This window comes from Coloeus monedula (assembly GCF_965178545.1).
Source record: "Coloeus monedula genome assembly, chromosome: Z".
NCBI classification, from domain to species: Eukaryota; Metazoa; Chordata; class Aves; order Passeriformes; family Corvidae; genus Coloeus; species Coloeus monedula.
Window position 1 is genome coordinate 72,788,994 of NC_138822.1, and position 23,695 is coordinate 72,812,688.

The window sequence follows — 23,695 nt, forward strand, 5'->3', positions numbered from 1 at the left end:
GAAATCCCAAAAATTTGCATAACTTGGACCTGTATCTTTCAATGACATTTATAAATGCCATTGAACACACAAGTTTCACTGGATTTTAAGCAGAATTTTCTTTAAAAAAATCACAGAAGTTCTTTAGAGTATAAACACTAATGACAGTGCACACAAAGCATTACAGTGAAGGATGTTATAAGGATGGATTAAGAGCAACCCATGAAGATAAATAGCCCTGATCTTTGGCAGTTGCTGCTTAAGTTTACCCTAAAAACTGGAGCTGGACATCTGCAGCAGTATGGTAGGTTGGAGACAGCTGTGGCTAGAAAGTGCCCAAGATGGGAACCCAGAACCAAAGTGCCTTGATATAGGTCTAGTTACCAAGACTGCCCAAACCTTCTCACTCTAAACCTCTTTTTGTTTATTATGCTGCCAAACAACTTGTTCATTCTAGAAAAAATGGTTTCAGTATGTGTAAAACCAAGCTTACTAGAAATCAGAGCTGAACACCCTGGAACTGAAAGAGGATGAAGAGAAGCAAGACGGCACAACTGTGTGACTGTTCTTAATTCACATGAGGAAACACTACATAGGGCAATGCTAATAGGGAGGGTCAAGACCTCTCAGTTAATCCTCTCTTTCCACTGTAAAATTTGTCACTGGGAAAAGACAGATGATTAAACATTTTATAGAAGCAACGATAACTATTTTTTATGCATCAGTGAGCCTTAGTATGAACATAAGGTCTTAAAAACCCCTAAGGCTAGGGATAGCTAAGCTGTATAAAACCCTATATAACTTGGGTTAAGTTATAAATTTGGAAAAACCATTTGGTATTTGTTCAAGACTTCTCTCTCATTTCTAATTCTGTCACTGGTACTGCAAAGTGGCAAAACTCTTCCTAAACCCATCTACACTCCACAATTAAGCAAAACGGAAGATTTACGAAAGCTCCAAAATTTTGGAGGCTTTCAGGAGCACCACCTATCAAGAAATCAACTATTATGAACAACTTTACAGAGCATACGGAATGTATATACCTTTCTGGTTGTGCAACACTACAATAATTTTGTATGAAGCACCAATATATGATATCAATGATCAATGCTTAATGAAAGACTTTTTAGAGGAGAAGAGATAAAGCTAAATGATCTGCAAATCATTTCAAACCCAAGAATGAGCTAGGGATGCTGTTATAAAGATATGTTTAAATTTCTTACGTGTTATAATGTAATCCTGTGTGAGAGTCTCTGCTTGTCTCTCTTTTCGTTTTGTTTTGACCACGCATAATTTTGCTCCCCTAGGAGGAAACAGAGCAGTTCAGTTAGTCTGTTTATATCAAACAGAAATCCGTTTTTATTCAAGACAGTCTCAACAAAATTACACAGCACTCTAAATATTCATGAATGTCTGTATCTTTGCCTGTTCATGCTCATGTGAAGGAGGGTAGAGAGATTATAGTGTTTCTGTTACAGAGCAGTTTATATGACATGCAGAAATAAGGGTGGAAGATTCATTTCACACTTCATTTGTCCACAGTACTTTAGTGTGCACATTGGAAGTGCTGCTCTCCAAACTTGGGCACTCATTTGCCCCTGATATTATTCTTCCTAAGCAGCAGAGGTGGCAGTTACCTAACCAGGTGTCTGTAACACTAAGGCAGGAAAGACTGCATAAGCCTGGCTGCAGCAAGATTGATTTAAACCAGTAGTATTTTCCTCCTCATGGTAAATACGAGGAAACAAAACAGTCACAAAACTGCGCTAGGGCTCTGTGGTCCAAACAATGATGATCAATTCTCTTGTTCTCTAAACTGACAAAACCAGAAAAACAAAACTTACTTCTGATAATCTTGTAAACCAGAGTTTATCTTCACATCCAAGTGCCCAAGTGACAGTAAGTATCCAGAAAACATTAACTGTAACACAGTTTGGTTTTGGATGCCAGCAGAACAAAGATGGCGCATACAGGGGAAACAACTTATTTATCCCACTCAGTATCAAAGAATTGTACATTTCCTCCAGACTGACAGGAAGGAAGCATTCCCCAGTTCTCCAGCCAACCCAGATGGTAAAGGCAAATGAATTGCAAAACAAGTATTTATAGGCTACTTAGGTCCTCTTCATCTTAGGCTGGCAAGCCACCTTCTGATAAATCAGCACCACCTTTCCCTTAGATGTACAGGCAAAATCCACGTCATAAATGAGGGTGGCAAGGAAGACTAGAAGAAAGGTGGGGATGTGCTTCCTTGCTTTACACCTTGTCAAACTATGTCTACCAGTATTACTTCACCAGCACTGAAGTTAATGCTTCTAAACAAGATTTTTACTTCAGGAAAAAAATATGCATTAAAAATACATGACTAAATACCATAAATACCCATTCAGTCACACTTCCTCAGCAACCTCCAAGAGACAGGATGAAAGGGTGGTTATTCCTACTGCAGGTTTCATGCAATCAAAAAATGAAAGCATTTGTAAATTCAGGTAGAATAGTCAGCATACTGCAACAGAAAAAGCTCAGAGGAAAAAGTGCCACTCTTCATAAGTAAACATTCTGGGTTATTTTTTTTTCTCTTTCCACTGTTGCTAAATAAGTGTAACTCTGCAAAACAAATGTTACTAAAACAGGTTTTCTCATTTCTTAGTATAATCACTGAATCACAGAATCAGGCTAAATTTGTGAAAACAACCATAATAAAACACAATTACATACCTCTGGCTTTTGACAGGATCATAGTACACTTTGGCTAAACCATTTCCAGTACCAACCATGATCTGGTTGAGCTTGGGATGCCAAAGGCAACGCACAACACTCTGAAATGAAGTGAGATATTGACAGTTAGTTGGTCACTCATCTGGACCTTAGAATTAATATTCACATTGTCAGAGAGTGCATCACACTGTAGTTGGACCAAGCTTAAGCACATGAATGAGCATGTGAATATGTGAATGAATAACTCCAGAGTAGAATACAATGTAAAAGGAGTGTCAACACAAGGATGTAGGCAGGGAAGGAAGTAAAAATTGGTGACAGGGTGATAACCAGTGGTTTCCACAGATAATCTGTTGCCAGGATCTTCATGGGCATATTGGAAATGGAAAGTTAGAGAGGAATTTGAAGGAGAACAATTAAGCTTCAGATATGATACAGTGATCCAGGCCTTCATGACTTTTGTGTTCTTATTTTTAAATCTTAATTCTCCCACTTCATTCATCACCTTATCTGTTTTTTCCCTTCTTGTCATACACTGTTGACCTTTCACTTGCTCACTGCAGAAACGGAAGAGATGCTGATTTTCACTCTTGCTTCTTTCTTACCCACAACACTAAGAACTTGGTATTTGAAACCAATGTCTCACAGTACTGTCACCCTTCTGGTCAGCAGCGAAACTCATTTTCAGACATTAAGAGTATTGTTCTACATGTGACTTTGAATCTCCATGTGAGTACTGTTTTCAGTCTGATTCAGCAGCACAGAAACTCTTAAGACTCAAACTTCCGACTTGAGAGAACCAAAGTGGGCACAATCTCCCACAGAGGACAACCTGTCTCATCAAAAACACAAAAGAAAATATCTATTTTTGACAGACAGTGATGCCTTAAAGGGATAGCGTCCAAGGCTGAAGTTCGTTTGTGCTACTTATGTAATAAATGTATTCAGAGCTAGCAAGATACATTATCCTGTTAGTATTTCATGGAACAATGCTCCCTTTTCTAGCCTTGCCTTTCTTCTCCCTCCACTTCCCACTGTATGTTCCATACTATTTCTGGTTTTGTCCAGACTCCATTTTTTTGAATGCTAGGAGGCACATAACATTAAAAATACTGAATAAATTCTGAAGCCCATTCAGCCATTATGAATCAGAACTTCATTTTACCACAAGATGATGCATGACACTCCTCTGAGCTGTTTTTTTGCTTTGTGTTCTTGTTTCAAGAAAAACTGAGTGAGATAAGTTTCATTAATCAAATAGTCATTCTTTACAAGGTTCCCCAGCAGAGTACCCTCCTTCTACATACACACAACATACAACATTACTTCCCATTTACTTACAGGAACAAATAAACCAGGCTTGCTTATTACAAGACAACTACAAAACAACGTTTTTAGAGGTAAATCTGAGGTACACAATAGGTAAGTTATTAATAGATAAGCTATTAATAGATAAGTTATAAGCTGACAAGTTGTTTGACTTAAGTAGGAGTCTTACATACTGTTATGTAATGCTCAAAATGCTAAAGTAACTCTAAAACACCAAAGCTACTAACAAGTATTGAAGGTCAAAGGTGGGTGGCCTTTTCTTTTATTAATATTTATTGCATGTGGTTAGCCAGCCTTTTTAAACTCTGTAGTTAATGTGGTTCTCCACTTTCTACTGTCAAGTAAATGTATTTTATAGCATGGTAGTGGATACCAGCCAACAAAAACAAGCCTGAGACAGTGTGGCTGTCTGATGGGGTTTGCTGAGTTTCTAACTTGTCAAACATGCAAGCACACTTAAAACCACCATGGCACGTGCTACAGTGCAGGCAAAAGAAACTGCCATTAAATGTAGCCCTATAAATCTTCTGAAACTGTAAAACGTCCCCAGAATATAATGTGTTAAAAACTAAACAAACTCAAGCTCTGAACATGTAGTAATTTTATTAATCCACTGGCATATAAACCTACTTTATAAGTAGTAATAAAAACTATTTATGTGGTTTTCACATTATTTTAGAAACTAACAATACTTCAAAAATACCGAAATGCTGAATTCCTGAACTATATCCTAAAAAATTTTCCCAATCATATAATCCTAAAGAAGTGAAAATTCTAATCAACTGTATAACAAAGGGATCATTGTAGGGTAGGTTTTAACACTGGGAGGGAAGGGTAAGGAGAATCTTTATCACACAAAAATAATTAACACTTAAAGAGCATTTATTTGATGCCTCTAACTTCTCACTGCTTCCACTCAGAATAACTCAGGGGCACATATTTATCACTGGAAATGCTAAACATCAAATTCCATCTCAAAGTAGGTCCTACCTCCCAGCTCTCCAGGCAAGTAAGTATGTTAATTGCAGACAAATAACTGTTTTCCTGCCTTTGCTTACGTGTGCACGTAGGTAGGTACCCACCTACTGATACTGAATTTTACACAACTCCAGAATGGCTGTGGTTGGAAGAGAGGTCTGGAGATGACTAATTCAACCATCCTGCTCCTAGCATAGTCAGATACTACAGACAGCTCAGGATATCACCCACCTTGGTTTTTATTATTTCTCAGGATGAAGACTCAACAGCCTCTTTCAGCAACCTGTTTCAGTGTCCAACCAGTCCTACCATAAAAAAACCAAAAACCCAACCACAAACCTCAAATAATTTATTTTGTTTAAAACAAGAAAAACCTATGTAGATTCTGAAAACAAAAAAATTCCAGGTCATAGTTGAGCAAATGGAAAATATCTTATAACAAATAAGAATGATAAAATGCAGAATGTATCATCACATAAACATCTTCAACATTTGAAAAAAGGATTTCTGTGATGGCTGGATGTTTTGGACACTATGCTTTTGGAGCATGAAGTCCCAGAAGCCTGTCACAAAAACCCTGAAAATAATTTTTTCATAGATTGATGTGGTCAGCTTTGTGATTATAAGAAAATTACAAAAGATAATTACTAGTAATGATTTAAAAGCTGTTTTGTACTTTTGCTGTTGCAAAAGCATTAAGTTCTTGAAATGAAATCAATCTGAAAAGTCTTTGGCAATGTCTATTGCATATACAAACACAGTAGCTTACATTGGGAAATCCTGAGAAAACATTGTGAAAATATTTCTGTGAAGTCAGATGAGGAAAATATTAAAAATATTATCCAAAAGAGAAGAACTCTAAATTTACCTTCCTGACTCTCACTGTTAGAACAGATTCAGTGGGTGTCAATGACAGACACAATGAGAGTAGGCAGCTCTGGGGTGGTTCCTAAATAGTCTCAGCCCTATCAGTCTGTTCTCACCTGTGTGTTTCCCCTTTGAATCATAGAAGCAGAGCTGCTGCTGCAGGTAAACAGTAAACACCACCAAATAATTTTTCTGTCAGGTTATTCTCCATCTAGGTGAGCTCACTAGGCAACTACACACACTGCTTTCCTGGTACCGTGCAAGTAATAGTGCTTTGACATGAGTTAACAGCAGCGTCTCTAAATGAGAAACTGAAGCCTCGTTTTCTTTAACACAGAATGGTACATTTATTCTGGCCTAGGAACACAGCCCTGTGTTAAACAGGCACAGTGAAGAATAACTAAAGCAGATTTGTCAGCAAGCAAAAGCTAACTACTTCAACTGAAACTGTCCAGAGCACTTAGGCAACACCCTGACAGGAGTAAACAATGCAGAGAGGGCATTTTACAAGGTCAGCAAGAAAAGATTAAAATGATTTGTGGCATAGGAGTGGAAAATTTACCCCCTAAGATGAAACCATGAAGCTGGTAAGGTCATAAAACTACAGAGTGATGTCAAAGACTGAAAGAATTTTCCTGGATCTTTGCTTATAAAGATGGTTCAAGACTGCAGCAGCGAAGGCGAAGTTCAGCTCCCTGGCCCACACTTCAGACAAAAACATTCAGGTTTAGAGTGTGGATAGAGCTGGTCCAGGATGGGAAGAGAAGTCTCAGAGGGGTCAGTACAGGTTGGGGGCAGGAAAGAAACGTTAATAATTTCTAGTAAGGGGGACTATGAATGGTTTGAGATGACACATCGGCAGCGATAATGTGGATTGTAAGAAGCTTTGAAGAAGACACACTGTGATAAAACATAAAGAAAAAAAACATGAATGAGCTAATGCAGCAAGTAGTCCTAGTTCCTATGAATTACAGAGTACATACAGTCTAAAATATTTTTCTGCAGCATTCCAGAGCCTGAGCAGTCACTTAATCTTACTAGTATCTTTTGAATCTACCAAAATGTGAGGTTGCCCATTATGTACAAAATAACAAGAACATATACAAAGAATGTCTCTTTCCTCCTTCACACTGTTGCAAAATATTAAGAGAAGATTTGGGTTTTCTGTCCATCACTGCCTTCTTGCATTCCTATACTAACATTTTACATGTCTGTGAGCTGATCTTGTACAAAAGCATTTATTTTTTTCATTTGGTGCATTTCAGCTGAGATCCAACAAAATCTCACTAACTTCTTATGTAAACAAGGCCCATGATAACAGTTAATCTTTTTTTGTTAGCAAAATTTTATTAAACAGGCATGTATGTGTGTACACATATGGAGGTCATAACTGCTACAAGACTGGCATGATAATGGTTTCATCATTTTCCAAAAAATTCCAAGAACCTTCGTATTTTTGACATAAATAGGAATCACCATACACTTCTAGAGCACTTAGGTCAACAAGACTATATTCTTTCTTTGCTACTGTGAAATGAAAAGTAAATTAGAGGGGCCATATTTTACAGTGATGTTTTAATTTCTTTTCCCTCCTTCAGGAGGTCTTAGTGCTTCTCAGTCAGGCACTGCTTTCTTTGGAAACTACCTTTTCTCCCTAAAGACAGTTAAGTTTTAAGGTTAAGTACCATGCAGCTGTTTTTGAAAATGAACATTTCATGGAAAGTGTATTTTCAGATAATGTATGATAACGTATCAGCTTTTTCAAGTTCTTTTGTAAAGCTTCTCCTGCCATTCAAGGAAGAGGAAAGAAAAACATGTTTCCTTATCAGTTATGCACTCATGGAATAAACATTTTCCATTTTTCTTTCTTTTCACTTCAGGTACACACTTTCACTCTTGTCTTTCAATTGGCTTACACATTTGCTGCAAAACACCAGATATGACTAATCAGTTAAGAGCAGCTATCAGACTTTTAAGCTAAATTCACTAAATTAATGTCTCCTCCCACAGCTATTAGTGCAAACTATTCAAATGAAAACACTGACTACAAATCTGATTTGCAGACTGCATCTGTCTACTTCCATCCCTACATGAAACTACCCTGAGAAGGTGGAAATCTCTACTGAATGATGCTGACATACAGCTAATATTCATATTTTCCCTGTGCTGGATGTACAGCCAACATTCCACCTGTAAATTGGGAAAATCAAAAGTGATCTTTCAAATAGCCACTAGAAAAAAATACTGCTAATTCCAGAAAAATACTGAAAATGGAAAGGAAACATGCTAATCCTAGGCTTTCATACATCTCTAACCTATGATGCAAGAATTCACGAACATTTGAATTAAAAAGCGTTACAATTTAGATAAAGTTCAGTAACTCCATGGTGACGTTGCTGATGTTTTGACAGTTGCTGGGAAATCACGTGCAAGTAAGAGAGCGTAGGCTTCACTCTCAGCTAGAGCAAGCCTTTCATAGAGTGGCAGGCTTTTCTCCTGTAAATTGCCTACAGTCATAAATCTTAAATCAATAGAAATGAACACAAAAGTAACCCATTATCTCCTACTTCGCTGTCGGCAAGGTCAGAAAACAAGAGCCTCAATGTTCTAGTACTTTAGTAGAAGACAATAAACACCCATGGAGGGAAGTGAAGAGTTTAGGTCGGACTTGTTTCATCAAACTTAGCATGTCTACACCTCTAATCTTTACAGGTCTACTCTTTAAATGTCTACAGATTATCTTCCTTTATAGTTAATAGAGAGAAATCATTTTGAGAAAGCATTTTGCAGTGGCCTTCAACTAACCTATTTTAGAGATCTATTTTAGGATGAGATAAAATCACAGTCTGAATACATTCATTTTTCTCTGTTGATTAGAAAAGGAGCCTAGGGTGACTGGATCAGCTGTAGACATCTGTATTTGGTCAGGTGAATCCCTACAGTCTACAGTGTCCAAAACAACTATAAAAGAAAAACAGGAAACTAATGAGGATCTATATTACAGCATGTTGTGCTACTTAGATAAAACTCCACAGTACAAGGATAAAGAATCCTGGTACCCATATTGAATATTCCTAGTGCAGAAAGAATACATCAGATACAAACCTCTAAAACTGCCCAACAAATCTTGAAAACCTTAGCTTCAAAGATCAGGTCTAGCTCTGGAGATACTTAACAACTGAATAGGGATAAAACAGAAAAAACTCTATGTTTGCCCTTATTGCTTACCCCTTTCCTAACCTACAATCTAATAAATAATTCCTCAGCATCTATTCTGAAGCTATACAATGAAAAAGCGAAAGCAAGAGCTGCTGCCTTAAGAAAATATTTTCAATTAGAAGAAAAACTTAAACAAACCTTCCCTCTTTCCTATGTGCAAGCTTTGCTTCAGTGGCCGTGACAGTATGTGATGAGCTCTGTTTGAACAGCACTGCTTGGATTTGCTGCACTTGGCTGTCCAGGCAGTCAGGTAAGTGACATGTCAGCAGGGAAGACGGCAAACATGGAAAATGAATTCTGACCATGGCTGTGGATTCTGTAAGGACAGGTGACCCCAGCAGTGGCTAAGTGGGGCTTTTCTGATGAACTGAGGATTTATCTTAACTGTAATCATTACAAATTCCACTCTTTTTGAAAAAACCTTGCCTATCAAAATCAGTGCAAGTATGCATGCAACTAGTTTATTTAGCACATCTATTCTGTCTTTTCTCTTTCATAAAACTACTACGTATTTACAGTGAAGAACTGCTTGCAGTATCTTTTAAACTCAGAGAAGCTCGAAACATAATAAGCAATACTACTTAGGAAGCCTACAATAATAAGCAACTACCTTCCAAATTAACATTATCTGTTACAGAAGCCTATATTACATTTGTATTTGAGAGGGGTAAGCAATTTCAAACTTGGGCTGAATGGAGGGACGAAATCTCAGTGTGGCCTTTCAGTTTTATCTTATATAGTTCTGGAACTTGCACATTCAGTCCTTCTGACTTTAGCAGTACATTTTCCCATATGAGAAGGGGAATGTACAAAGTTATTTCAGGAAAAAACCTCCATTTATTTAATAGTGTTTCTATGTCTTTGAATAAAACATGCAAATATTTAGTGCTGAAGACAGCTTCGCACTACCACAAGTTGCTCCCCATCCCTGTTTGGTTACTACTGCTTTTAATCAACTTCTCTTATTAGGAAAGATATTAAAGCAGAGGCTCTCAAGCTTTTCCATTTCATGATAAAGGTGTGGAACCATTTAGAAACTTCAGATATTTAGACTGCTGTACCGTGGATACAAATCTAGTTTTTGTACAAATTTTCACAGATGCGTTTTATGTGGCTCACAGTTTACATGGACCAAGTAAACCTCTGCCACTTTTTATTTTATTCATCCCGACAAGAATGCATACACCCCTTGAGAAAACAGAGGAAAATGCCTCAAAAGATACTAAAAATCTCATGCTGAGGAAAGATCCATATGCATTCTAACTCACAGGCAGTAGAGTAACTCCTTCCTGTCTCAAAGATCTCAATGCTTTAAAAGAAAACACTACTCTCACTCATACTCCATGAAGTTCAGAAACAGACCCTAAGGACTTTTAAGCAAGTGTTTCAACATATTTTCCCCCAAGTTAACAAATAATTTCTCTCCAATTCTGTGTAATTGGAATTTAAAGGAAAAAAAATTTTTAAAAATCAAAAACTTGATATTCTAATCTGAAGATAATAGCAATCTTACCTGCTGCGATAATTTCTACACAACACTATCATTTCTATGCAATAATCAAAGATCATTGATAATGATGGTTGAAATGCAGAATGGAAAGTAAAATCCACCAATGAAGTTAGCATTAAAAGGAAATGCTTCAATATATATAGTTCTTCCCTTCTCCTACTGTTACCTTGATTTCTCTGCAGACGATCTCCATGAAACATCAGCTACATTAACCATCTGCTGCCCTCCAAGAGCTATAGAATTTCTGTCTTTAGAATCACAGAGAAGCAGTGCTGCTCAGAGGCCATATCAATTCTCACTGTGCACTCTTTAATCTCATTTCACTGGTGTCTTAGAGAACAGAGGTGATACAATAGCCATCTACCTGGATTGCCATGCTGCTTTACTTGGAAAAGCTGGTCTGCCTCCTGGAAGCACCAGAAGAGGGGATAAAACTGTGTAACTCATAAAACTGCTGTATTTTTAATAATAATAAAAGAATTAAATAACAGATTTAGAAGTATGCCATCTTCAAATGTCTGCCATTTCTTCTTTCAAGCAAAAATATGGTTAACATGCTCTGATTCAAGAAAAAGGCTACTCACATAGTAAAAATGCACTAATATTATATGTAAAAATATACTGAAAACCCCAATTGCAAAAATCTTCACGTTCAAGATTTCCCTGGAGCTCTTCCAAGGAAAAGAGCCAACTACAATAAATAAGGTGGGAGGTTAGGGAGTATCTACAATGCAGTGACCTGCTATCATTAGATTTAAAATACTCATGAGAATACAGTAGTGGAGGGAAGAATACTAATGTTTTTCCCTTATGAAACATGGCTTAGAAAATGTGTGGAAATATTCAATAGAAAAGGGACCAGAAATGGATAAAGCTTACAATTTTCTATGTAGAAACCAGAAATACCCTAAAAACATTTTCAGAGGCCAATATATTAAAGAAGGATTTCAATATAAAAAGCATGGATTACAATGCTGTACCACTCATCTTTCCAAGTACAGCTACAAAATAATTCTTACAAGTGCATGGAGCCACTGAACAATACTTTGCTCTTTTAATGAATAAAAAAGCAACTTAATCAAGGTGGCAACCTGTTTCCCTTGTACTTGCAAATGTCGAGCATTTTCAAGCACCTGGTCTGTTAAAATTACAGCCACACTTTCATCACCTTGTATCATAAAACTAAGGGAGACAACCTTCATGTACACCCCCAGTCCCTGTTACAGGGGCAAAACCCTCACAATTTATTACTCTTGCATACCTCAAACCCCTAGTGACAGCTCCCCTAAAACAGAGTACATGCTGCTCCAGGATACACAAAGGGAAGGACCACATTGTCCTTACATATATGGAAGCATAGAATAAAAACTGACAGGCTACCATACTATAAAAGAAAACACATTCCCATGATTCACGTCTTATACTAGATATTTTTTGCTGTTCACTTTGAAAAACAAATACATTTACTGGGCCTTAAATATCATATTTACTTCCCTATTGTGAAAATATGGATTTTCTTTTTAAATAAAATAAATGGCTTTAAAAAAAACAAACAAACGAAATACCAAACCAAAACAAAAACAACAACAACAAAAAAAAAACAGAAGTAGCATGATGATCTCTTCCAGAACTTAAAAGAATTTTTCTTAAATTCAAAAGCTTTAAATCATAGTGAAAGGGGCCTCAGTGGAAAAGCCCTTTACTATATTACTGCACTTTATAAACAGTAAATGATATTGTTTGAGGTCAAGAAAAGAAATACTGCAATCCTATATCAACTGTGCATAAAGGATGCTGGAAGGCTCATATTCCTTATTCCTTCTTTCCTTTTCACTCTTTCATCTAAAAAAGAAGCTTTATTTATAGCTTGTCTCAGAAGACCTTCCTGAAACATCCCTTAGAGGTATTTTCAGAAGTATTTAATAATTTAACTTTTGCTTATATTTGAGAAACTACGAAAATATTGAAGAATCCTCCCAACAGAAATAGGTTCCCCAAAAAAACCATGAATCTATGTTTTTGGATTGTTGCTTATCTACAAAAATCTGTGGATATTTTAAAAACTCGCACATCTTATTTTATAATGTACACAAACTCATCAACTTGGATCAGTTTTAAATTAAATTATTACTTAAATGTCCATTAAAAATCAGGAATTCCTGTAACTATACAACTTTTTTTTTTTTTTTTTTCCCTCCTTTCTCAGTGCCCATTCTTGCTTGGCAGTAACGGGGTGTAATACTTGTCCTTTCCATATGGGGAAAATGAGTACTCTACTGCTGCCAAGATCAATCTTGTCTGTAATAAGGATAACTACCGGGTGATCTGTTGGAAGTAGCCAAATGAATGACAGACATGTGAGAGTGATTCAAGTGCCTATCCACAGCTATTTTAAATTAAACTGACATTGGGGGAAATGTTGTATATCCAATTTTTTTCCCCATACACTAGGTATTTATAACTGGTTCCCATGAAGATCTCATGCTTGCATAACCAAAGCAAGCTTTCATCTGGCTTTCATCTGGCAGTGAAATCTCCCTTCCCTTCTGGACTGCAGTTACAGATATCCCAAAGATGAGACCTTGCAGCTATAGGTCTTCCTGCCTCTCATACTACCTGGGGAAAAGAAAGTGAAATGGTCTCTGAGTTTCTGGACAGAAACTCTGTACCCCCATACTCTGGCACTATTGTTTCCTGCCATCTGTTTAAGTCTCTTTATCCATGTAAATGAAGAAAGGTTCTGCATGCAATTATAGGTATTTCAGATTAAATAAGCCTCTAATGCTCAAATTGAGCAAGTTTAATAAATGTATTTCACTGTGAACATTTGAGGTGAGAGCAGAAGAACCTTTCATAAATAATACTATCAAGATAGAAGAGAAAGAGACAGAAAAACTATGAGGAGGCTGCACATTCATAATAGGATTTTTTCAAGTTCCATTAAAAAGAGAGGAATTCTGTACAGTTTAGTAAACATAACCATTGTCACAGTGCAAAGTCCTCAAAATCTCCAACTGTACCTTAATGCACTAAGTCAGAGCAAGGCTGGGGTACTGCACACAGAGCATCAGCTTCATTATGGAAGAGGGAGAGGCAGGAGCTCCCACCCTGATGTAATTTTGATGTAATCTGCAGTAAGTAAATGACCCTGCCATAACCTGCATCACGGGTCATTTCTCTCCTTGATAAACTCATGGAAAAAAAAATCCACTGAGTGCTATTAACTGCAAAATTCCTCTATCTGCATCAAGATATCTAGAAAACAGCAGTCACTGGAGATAGAAAGGATGGTCAGAGAAGCACCGATAATTTTGTGTTTCGCCTGTTCACACCTCCTCCCACTACTGGCCAGAGACAGAGCCCGTGGTCTCCAGCTCTTTTGAGATTAATTTCCTTCAAAAAGTATTGCTATTTATCTAAGAAGCTTGAATTCTACAAAAGTCCCAATGCCTACGTGGTGGGATGGTATTCAGGAGTGGACACAACAACACAGCTGTTCAAGCACAGATTGTGTCTGAAAAAAAAAAAAAAACCAACACTAATACAAGAGAAGAAAAGCAAATTAATATTCTATACCCAGTCACAACAGCAGAAACTACTCAGACTGTTAGTCCACTAGTAAAACCACAAGGTTTCACTCCAGCAGCTCTGAAACAGTAATAGATTTTCCCATGAAAACTTGAAAGAAAAGGTGAAAAAAGGTTTGTGTGGTATGATGGAAAGGAATGCCAGACACAGCTTTGGTCAAACATTCCCATTAAATATTTTCTCATTACCCACTAGGTTCACTCACAGGCCAATTTCACTGGCCATTTACCAAGGAGGTTTAAGATAATGTTTACTGCTCTTTACTGTTTTTCAATTTTCTAAGCTTGCTGGAATTTCCCTCTAAAAATTCCTTGTGAAATTAAAAAAGAAACACATGAATAGTTTATATTTTTCCTTCACGGCAGATTTTCTGTTATTCTGATTATATACATCACATCACTAAACTGGTATACAATTGCCTTCAAAAAGTGTTACTATTTTAATTTTATACTGGAAATAAATTACTAAAGATGCCTTTTTTCTTTAGTAATATGGACTAAATCTAACTGAAATCACTGAAATTATTTCATTAGGAACGAGAGCAGATCAGGCTTTTTGCTGAGAGAGATACTGGTGCATTTGAGATTTTATTACACATATAGCATAGCATAACTTCATCTCTGCAATGCCTAAAAACCCCAAAATAAAAAGAGCAAAATTACATATTTCAGCGCTAGGTAACATGCAAAATGTAAAGAAGTATAACACTTAGTTGCAGAAAACAAACTGATGTCCTAGATAACATTATGTGCTTATCTTTAATTACACTAATGCTAAATGCTAACTGCTATTTTTGAGAGTATAAGGAAAAAATGGAAACTACGAACGTAGCCGGTAGAAAGCAAGTAATTACTGCACTGCTGAGAAAAATGCTTTGATAAACTACACACAAGATATTAATCTCCCAGTTTACAGACCAATGATCTTTCCAACAAACAGCATTTACTGCTTATAAAACATAAAAGCCAGCTTCTTGAAAATTAATTTGCTTTTAGCATGCCTTTATGCGTTTATATTCCATCAAACACAGTAATTTGAGAAGAACAAGTAAAGAACACTAATGAAAGAGCCAAAAGATACAAACAGTAGAGAGACATTGAAAGAATATACTGCTTTTATTTTGTAAGACGACTTATAGTCATTTTTGTCTTTTAGATTCAGATTGATATGCTACACTGTATTTTCCTTGGATGTGTAGAGTTAAAGTTGTAAGCTAGACAGACTCATTATACATATTGGTACTGAAAATTATGTCATAAGATCAGTATTTGTGAGTCTTAATTCTTCAGCTATTATTTCCATTATTTTCATTTCCACTAAATGAAAAGCAGAAGAATGACGGTCTTAAATTTTGTAACTCCAAATGAAGAAAACCAGCAGCACTAAAACTCCATAGACTAAAGTGATTTACTACAGTCTTAAAAAGTACCATATAAATATCAGCACCTATACAAAGTTGTAGTATAAAATTATGAACCTGCTTAGATTTGTACACATACTTAAAATTTTACTATGTTAGTGGCCCCAGTGAAGTTGCTTATTGACAGTTTCCTCCTGTTGGGTCTCAGTTCCGTGTTTCTTTTGTACTTTGAATCAAAGAACAGAAATTTAGCTCTCGATTCTGAGAGAAACTGAGAGCAGGCGGAGATTTTGTGGACTCCCCAGTAGCACCACCTTAGCAGGTAAACAGACCCTTTATTTGCAAGATATAGAAGAAAAAGTTACCAAATGAAAATAATATTTTCTTTGGATGCAAAAAAAAGCAGATTGGTGACCAGCATTTCTCACTATTTAAGTGGTTTTGGAGCTACAGGATCCACCACTGACAAGCTCTTCCTTCTTGCAGTCTTAGAGCTCAACTGAAGTTTCTGCACACTGTTACTGACTCGATCAGTACTAAAAGGAGATACCATCATGACTACCTCCAAACATGCAGGTCTGAGGAGTTCAAACTGACTGTTAATGGAATTATGAAACTATTTTTTTTCCTGTACCCATGGACAGGAGAGCTCCTACAAAAATGTACTTCTTGCGCTTTAACTTACATAGTTGTTTTCCTTTTCTCTGTCATGAAGTTTCAGAGGAGAAACTGAAGCATTCATGCTTTCTCTCAGAAAAAGGGTATAAATACTTGGTATAAATATAATAAATGGTATAAATACTAAGGCTTGCATGAGAAAATAAAAATCCACTAGAAATTCACATTTGCTAAGTTTGGTTTGTGGTTTGGCATGCTCCATAGGAGAAAAATATAAAAGCCAATTTCTTCTGTATTTGGAGAAATTCTTTAGTACTAAATAAAATTTCCAACGTCATATAAAACCCCTTTGTATTAAGATTATATGCTTAAGGTGAAAACAGGTGTTTTTCTGCTCTAGGAAAAAACACATGTTTTCTGCTTTGATAAGAATTCTGCATTTTTAATTTGCAAGACAGCTGCCACCGAAATTATAGGTGTAACAAATCCATCCGTAAGCAGGTATTACCTTACGATGAACTAAAAGCAGGAAAAAGAAAGCAGGATTTGAAAAGAAAAGCAAATACAAAAGTAGATTCTGACAAATGAAATCCAGCAGAAGGAAGTTTGGTCTGCTGGGCTAGGAAAGACTGTTGTGCAGGCTTAAAAAAAGGGCAGAAGGCGAAAACACAAAGTGTTTATCAAATGTGACAAAGTTGCTAATCTGACATACTCCAACAACTAAAGGGACATAAGCATATATTGCCATACTTATCAGTGGCAATTCTGTTCTAATTTCATCCACTCCTGTTTGTTATCACCTATATGCTTACTTGTATATCACAAGGGTAAAAGGACCTTTTCAACTATGGTATTGAGCTTTTCCCTTCGGTACAAGGGAATAGGCAGTCACTTCAAGCCATACACAGACCCTTCGGTATTACAGGTTTCACTACCTTAGGTTTTTATAGTAACTGGTGAGAATGGTGTTCTTGATGGACTTCTTAATGATGCCTTCCTTTCATCCCAAATTCTTGCATTTAGACAAGAAACACATTATAGAGTAACCACTAATTTTGTCACATGGACAAAAAGGAGTTTTCTCACAATAGGGCATTTCATCATGATAAGTGGTGAAGTAAACCACATAAACATCTATGTATCCTAGGATTTGTGTCTCACTTCACAGATCATAAATCCTTGACACCAGAGCAGGGCAGTTCTACTGTTTAAACACCTTGTCCTAGGATTCTTTTTTTTTTTTTTTTAACTGAAACAAGAATAGTACCTATGCAGCTTACTCTAGCCCTATCTCTTAATTGTGGAGTAGGAAAATGACAATAGTATTAGCAGATAATACTTGTATAAGGGAAAACAAGCATATGAATACGATTTCATTCATATTTTGAAGAGATGACAAAACTAAAATACATACTGCATCTGTAACTTCTATCTCATACAGCTTCTGGAAGGTCTCACGATAAAAGAAAAACAGCTTCCCACTGCCACCACCTTTCTTAACAGAAGTGCCTGTGACAAGGATTTTATCATCTGGGCTGAAACAACAATCTGTCCTGTTGAAGAAAAGAAAGCATCTTACTGGGCAGATAAATAATTAACATATAGAGAACTTACATATAAATTGCACTTCTTAAAACAATCTTTTCTATTAGTTAGTCCTTTCAAGACAAAGCTTGAAAAACTCTTTTGTTAGCTGTCATCTACTGCTATAGTTATCAGAGTTATCTGCTACAATTGTTATTACAGTTGTGCACGGGATGTGCAAAATTGGCAGATTCGATAAAAATCCTCCTCCCAACAAAATTCTCTTCCACTCAAAAGTCTTGCTAGCTTTTCAGTACACAAAACAAAACAAACAAAAAAGTACTTTCAAATCTGGTGGTCATCATTAAGTAAAAAAATCTACTAGTCATGAAATCTGTTTTTGCTGATGATACATCCTTCAGTGATGCAAGGTGGTGTGTTTATACATTGGCCAAAAATGTTTTTCTGTTTACTTTTCCTCTGTGTTACAAATTGCAGTTAAGATTAAGCTGTCCATGACTTGTCTTTCTAAAATCTTATTCCAAAATTACAAACTGTCCTTAGAGGATTTGGCTGTATTACAGCTATAGAAATGCAGATCAGACCAATAATTGAAAACAATACTTAGCACTACGCAGTTAAATAAAGTCAGCAGTTCTGGCATCATAACCTGAATTCATACCATGTACCTTCATGTTATGTCTACTTTTTCATTCAGCTCTTTTTTTATTAACCAGAGACTAAATAAGAATGAGGTTTAAATCTCATTACACACAAGTAAGGGGCTCCTCCTGAAAGGCTGCTAATCCAATTAGCCTTAAGACATATGAGACTGAAATATCACAAAAATAAGATCTTTTAAAGCAACGTGAATCCCTAAAATAGACAAGAACTGTCACTGCGACTCCTCCTTGTGCAGTACTCTGCACAACTGTGGACCTTGTGACTACCGAGGATAAGAACTCCAGTAGAACTCTTCCCCATTCAGCAAAAATACTGCTATTTCTGCTAGTTGGAAAAAATTAGAATACTTACATTGGAAAGAAGCTGGGCAGTCCATCTGCTGAATTAAGAGGCTTTTTAAATTGTCTAATATCCCATATCTTTAAAGTATCATCTCCTATGAAACAAAAGAGACAAAGGTTAGCAATAAAGAATTCAAGTCAAGAACTTAGGCATGTCAAAAATTTTCTCCCACTAACTCAAAGAGAAGAGAACAAAATTACATAGTAGAAGTATCCAAAATGGGAACGATTTGGATATTTTTCATTGCTAAATGACTATGACAGTGCAAGGTTGAGAAGCTCAACAAGCTGCACTCCAGTCTATCAGAACTTCTCCTCAATGGCTCAGTGGTAATACCTCCTATCAAGAACCACTACCCACAATGGAATCAGATTCCTCAATCACTAATTTATTCTGTGTTTGTGAACATTGATGCTTTGCTGCTAGGAGCAAATTTAACTTTCAAGATATCAAAAGAAATTAAAAATGTTGCCATGAATGGTCTAGATCAAAAACTAAACAAGGCTTATAAGTGTGGTTTTCACCTGTCCTGAAAAAGCAATCAGGAAGAATAGAAAGCACATGAAAGTCTTCCTCCTTCTTTAGCAGGCAAACAGCAACAACCTGCTATCTCAGGATGGAGAAGACACTCTGGAATCAGCCAGAAATCCTCAGGGAAGGGGGTGAAGGGAAGCAAGTGAAACCACACTTGCTATAATGAAACCTTTTCACCACACTACCTTTAGCCACAAAAGTCAAAATCAAGGTTACAGCAAGACATTTGTAGCAGTTCTCATCTGTGTTTGATAAACATGGTGTGACTGTAGGCCAGTAAAAGTCAGGCTGTTTATCCCTTTTTGAAAAGTTATGACATATTAACAAAGTGAGAATAGGGGTAAAAAAAAAAGAGATTAGCTGGTTATTCTCAGAGACATCTACATCTCTGCTCTGATTGTCCTTCTGGAATACATATTTCCAGCATGAGATGAGCTACAGAATTTGAGCTTTGAAGTACCTCACTCAAGCACCTAGACATGTCCTAGCATTTGACAGCAGTGCCTCAGCACTTTTAATGGGTAAAAAGAAGGATACTTAAGCAAGAATTCTATTTGAAAATATCCAGAGATTAATTTTAGAACAAAAAGTTACAAAATCTTCCTGACCTAGGAGGAAAAGGAGGCAAGACCTTCTTTCTTCCAAAGTACAAATCTTGAAGGAAAGTAATTTGGTTATCTACAAGTATTTTGCAGATTCATAGCCTTTGAGCTAAAGAGCTCAAAGGAGGCCTTGGAAATAAAATGTTTTTAAAAGAAGTAACATGCTGTAACAAAAGAAATCAAGGCCAGCAGTGCCCTTCACAGGGAAGGTAGTAATGTGTGGCCTCGTACATCATGTATGTTTATATTAAAGACTAGGATAACTCCTTACTACAAAATATTTTTAAGAAGTGGACAACTTAAATAAATTATGTCTAGAGCAGAGTATATTTCTGTTCATTGGGAAGCTAAAAAATGACAAGGAAGAAAAATGTTGGGTCCCTGTTTTGGGAATATCTGTTTTCATATTGTTTCTCAGTAGATTCCATCCCAAGTACTTCAAAGCATTTAGTCTTGTAAAATGAGCCCTCCCTCTCCCCTCCCACCCTCCAAGAAAAAAAAACACTTATCATCGAGATGTTATATCTAAAGCACCAGCACTTTATAAATGCATGCAAAGGACACCACTAGGCCACTTTGCAAATCTCCTGAGTAGGGACAGATCTACGGCTAGCAGCCAAGGCTGTTCTGTTCCTAGTGGAATAAGCCTTGACATGATCTTCAAGCTGTAGTCCTGCCAGATTTTAGCAGGAGAAATGCAGTCAGACATGTAGCTATAGCTCCTTTGCTAGCAAGAAAATGTAATGGGCTAGTTAAAAGCTTTAGAAGACTCTAGTAGGACTCAAAGTTGTGGTTGATTCCAAGTCAACATTGTCTTAAACTGGGCAGAAACAGATGATTAAGCATTTGGAGAGGAAAAATGCTAGTAGAATGACTTGCAAATGCTATGAAACTTTACCATCATTAAGAATTTGGTCAAATTCACTATTCCTAATTAAAATTATCAGTGTGCAAATGCAAATTGGTTCCAAAATCTAATTTGCATTTGGAGTTGAAATCACTGTCACTAAGAATATTAACTTTCCTCAGCAGCAAGGATTATTTCCAGTAGCATCCTTCTATCAATGCTTAGGAGGCTTCTTCAACAGAGCTGCAGTAGTAGTGATCTGTTTTTACTTACTTATCTTATCCTTAAACAAAAGCATATAAACAGAAGTTGAGCAAGTCAGTATGAAGCATTCAAAATAGTCTACTCAGATCATTCAGTATTTTTTATTGATGGCAAACTTCTCCACAGCCTGGTAAGATTATTTAAAGCTTTTATAGCACTTTAAGTAGCATTTCAAACTCTATTTTTTGCCATTTTAATAAGAAAGATACCAACAAGCAGACTCAAAACTGACACAATCAGGTCAGACACCATTGCACCAATGGTATTGAGCACTGGATTTATCAAGAGGCAACAATTAGGTCCTAGAAAAAGAGTCTTTGGTGAAAAAAGCCAGGCATTTTGCAAATGCCCTTTAGTCAAAATAAAGCCAAAGCACTAATACTATGAAGATTTTATCTGATATTTTTCTTTTCTTTTCAGAAGATACTGACCAGGAAGACAAGCACATGAATGTAAATAGGCCCAAAAGAAGCAAAAGTGCTGCCAGGAATTCACACAGCCTACAGTCAGCGACACTCTCTTTTAAAAGAGGGAGTCCTGTGTTGAAAGCAAAGCTCGAGGATAGAAATTCTTCACAGAGATCAATGAGGAAAGTAAAGAAACAAAGGAACTGGGAATTTTAAGAAGTTACAGCTTAGGAAACACATAGCATAACAAGCTTACCAGAATATGTTTATCAACACTGAGCCTTTCTGTGAAGGCTTATACTACAAATGTGAGAGACACCTCTGAACAAGTTACTGGCTTCTGCATTCTGAACTGGTTCTGCAGAAGGAGCTGCAACAACTACAGAACAACCTTTGGAGTCATCCTAGGTTGGGACCAAAGCCGAAGATCTTGCGAGGGAAGTCACAAATTCCTACATTGGAACCAAAGCCGAAGATCTTGTGAGGGAAGTCACAAATTGAGGAATCTATACCTACATTTGGAACAGCTCTCAGCATCACCTGCATACATACCAGCCTGATGAAATACTTAAGGGCATCATCCTCCCTAAACATATGGAATGAACATATGAACATATGGCAAGAAGGATACTAGAAGACTTTCATAAAGCCATTTCCGCTCCAAGTACTGCAAGTAGCTGATTATGCCTATTAAAAGTAGTAAATGCATTTTTGGCATTGTCAGAATGAACACCAGTGTTCAGCTTCTGAGAAATAATACTTGACAAAAAACCCATTTGATTTTTAAAATGCTAATGTTTGGATTTACTATGAAGAGCAATATGTTACTACACTACACGAAACGGTCACTATACATGCTGCTGCATGATCCTTGAGCATACGAGGTGTTTCTACCTTTTAACCCAATTTCAAACTGAAGAAAGAAACACAAGTAAAATGGAAAAAAAACAAAGACCAACAAAAAAATATCAGGAGTCCAAAAAAATTTTTTTGTATTTTTACAGTAAGACCCCCAAGTCCAATCCTAATTCTTATCTCTCCCCTGCTAAACAAAGAAAATGTTCCCCAAATACTATCCTTCATGGTTTCAAGCATGCAGAAATATCACTTTCTTAAGTTTCTGTCAAGTTACTACCTAATACCCAACAAGAATAAGACTGGAAACTTTCATAAGCAGCTCCTTAGGTTTTCATTTTCCCTTGTGCCTGCAGCTGAGCCATGCCTCATCTTCTCATATCCAACACAGAATCTACATCAGATGCAGGAAAGTCCATCAGGCTTTCAATGAAAGTTCCCATGCCCCAAACAACTATCCTCTCTTTGATCCTCAGCACTTGGCAGGTGTGTTAATCTACAAAAGCTGGATCCACATCTGCTTTTGTTGGTACAGATCCAAAGCAATACTCATATTAAAGCACTAACCAAAAAAGTCAAAATAAGGTATGAATCCTCCTTACTTTCCAGCATAGTGCACACAGAGCTCTTTTTCTTCTTTTAATACGCTAGACAAAGGTAGCGCTTTTATCTACATTGAGTGGCCAAATTTCTGTGCAGTCTTACATTCTGCAAACAATCAATCAACATTTTATACAGCTTAGAGCAGAGTGTGGTAGATAAAACCTGAGTAAATTAAAGTCTGTTTAACATGAGACAAAAACTGGAGACAGATGAGGAAGAGCAGGCAAATAAAAGTGCCACATGCAACAAAAATAAGGAAAGGTCATTTATGTGATCTACATTCATTAATGTGAAACAGAAGAGAATTTACATAAATGGAGGTTTCAAGACAGCACTAGCGAATATCCTTCCCTAAGTATTAGCCTTGTTTGCTGTTATATTTAAAAGCACACCAAGGTTTATCCCTAAATTTCCTGAAGTATGTATGTCTGTGGGAATTTTTTTGGGGCAAACACGACTGGCAGACAGATGCAGCGTTTTACCTAATGCAGAATGGAAAGACACACAGTTCACATATTTTCCAAGCAGGAGAAGGTTCACACATCATAAGAGTCTGGTTCAGTAAGGACAAAAAAGCTTGAAAGCTTTTACCTCACCACTTAGAACCCATTCATGATGGGTACAGTGGCAGCAGAACTCTGGATCGAGGACCCTGAACAGCAGACATGAAAGAATACAAGTGCCATTAGTGTCCATATGCCTAGGGCCTTTGAGGATAAGACTACCAAGTCCTTACTCTGAAAGATGTGTTCCGGGAAACAACATCTGGAATCTTTGAAATGTGGCAAGACATACAAAAAATCAGTGAGGCAGCAACCAATATTCATTGCATTTCACTGCACTGGATGTGCACCAGTCAGACACTCC

General features: G+C 36.8%; 1 protein-coding gene across 2 annotated transcripts in view; it reads right to left on the bottom strand.

Annotated features, from left to right (window-relative positions):
- Nucleotides 1-23,695, bottom strand: part of WDR70 (WD repeat domain 70) — a 130,840-nt gene that overhangs the window by 11,834 nt on the left and 95,311 nt on the right. For both annotated transcript variants that reach the window (XM_082301191.1, XM_082301190.1), the window contains exons 12-15: nt 18,726-18,810; nt 17,581-17,719; nt 2,698-2,798; nt 1,203-1,282 (exon numbers count right to left, since the gene is read on the bottom strand). In XM_082301191.1, coding sequence (XP_082157317.1) covers nt 1,203-1,282; nt 2,698-2,798; nt 17,581-17,719; nt 18,726-18,810 — 405 coding nt within the window. The remainder of the gene's footprint in view (nt 1-1,202; nt 1,283-2,697; nt 2,799-17,580; nt 17,720-18,725; nt 18,811-23,695) is intronic.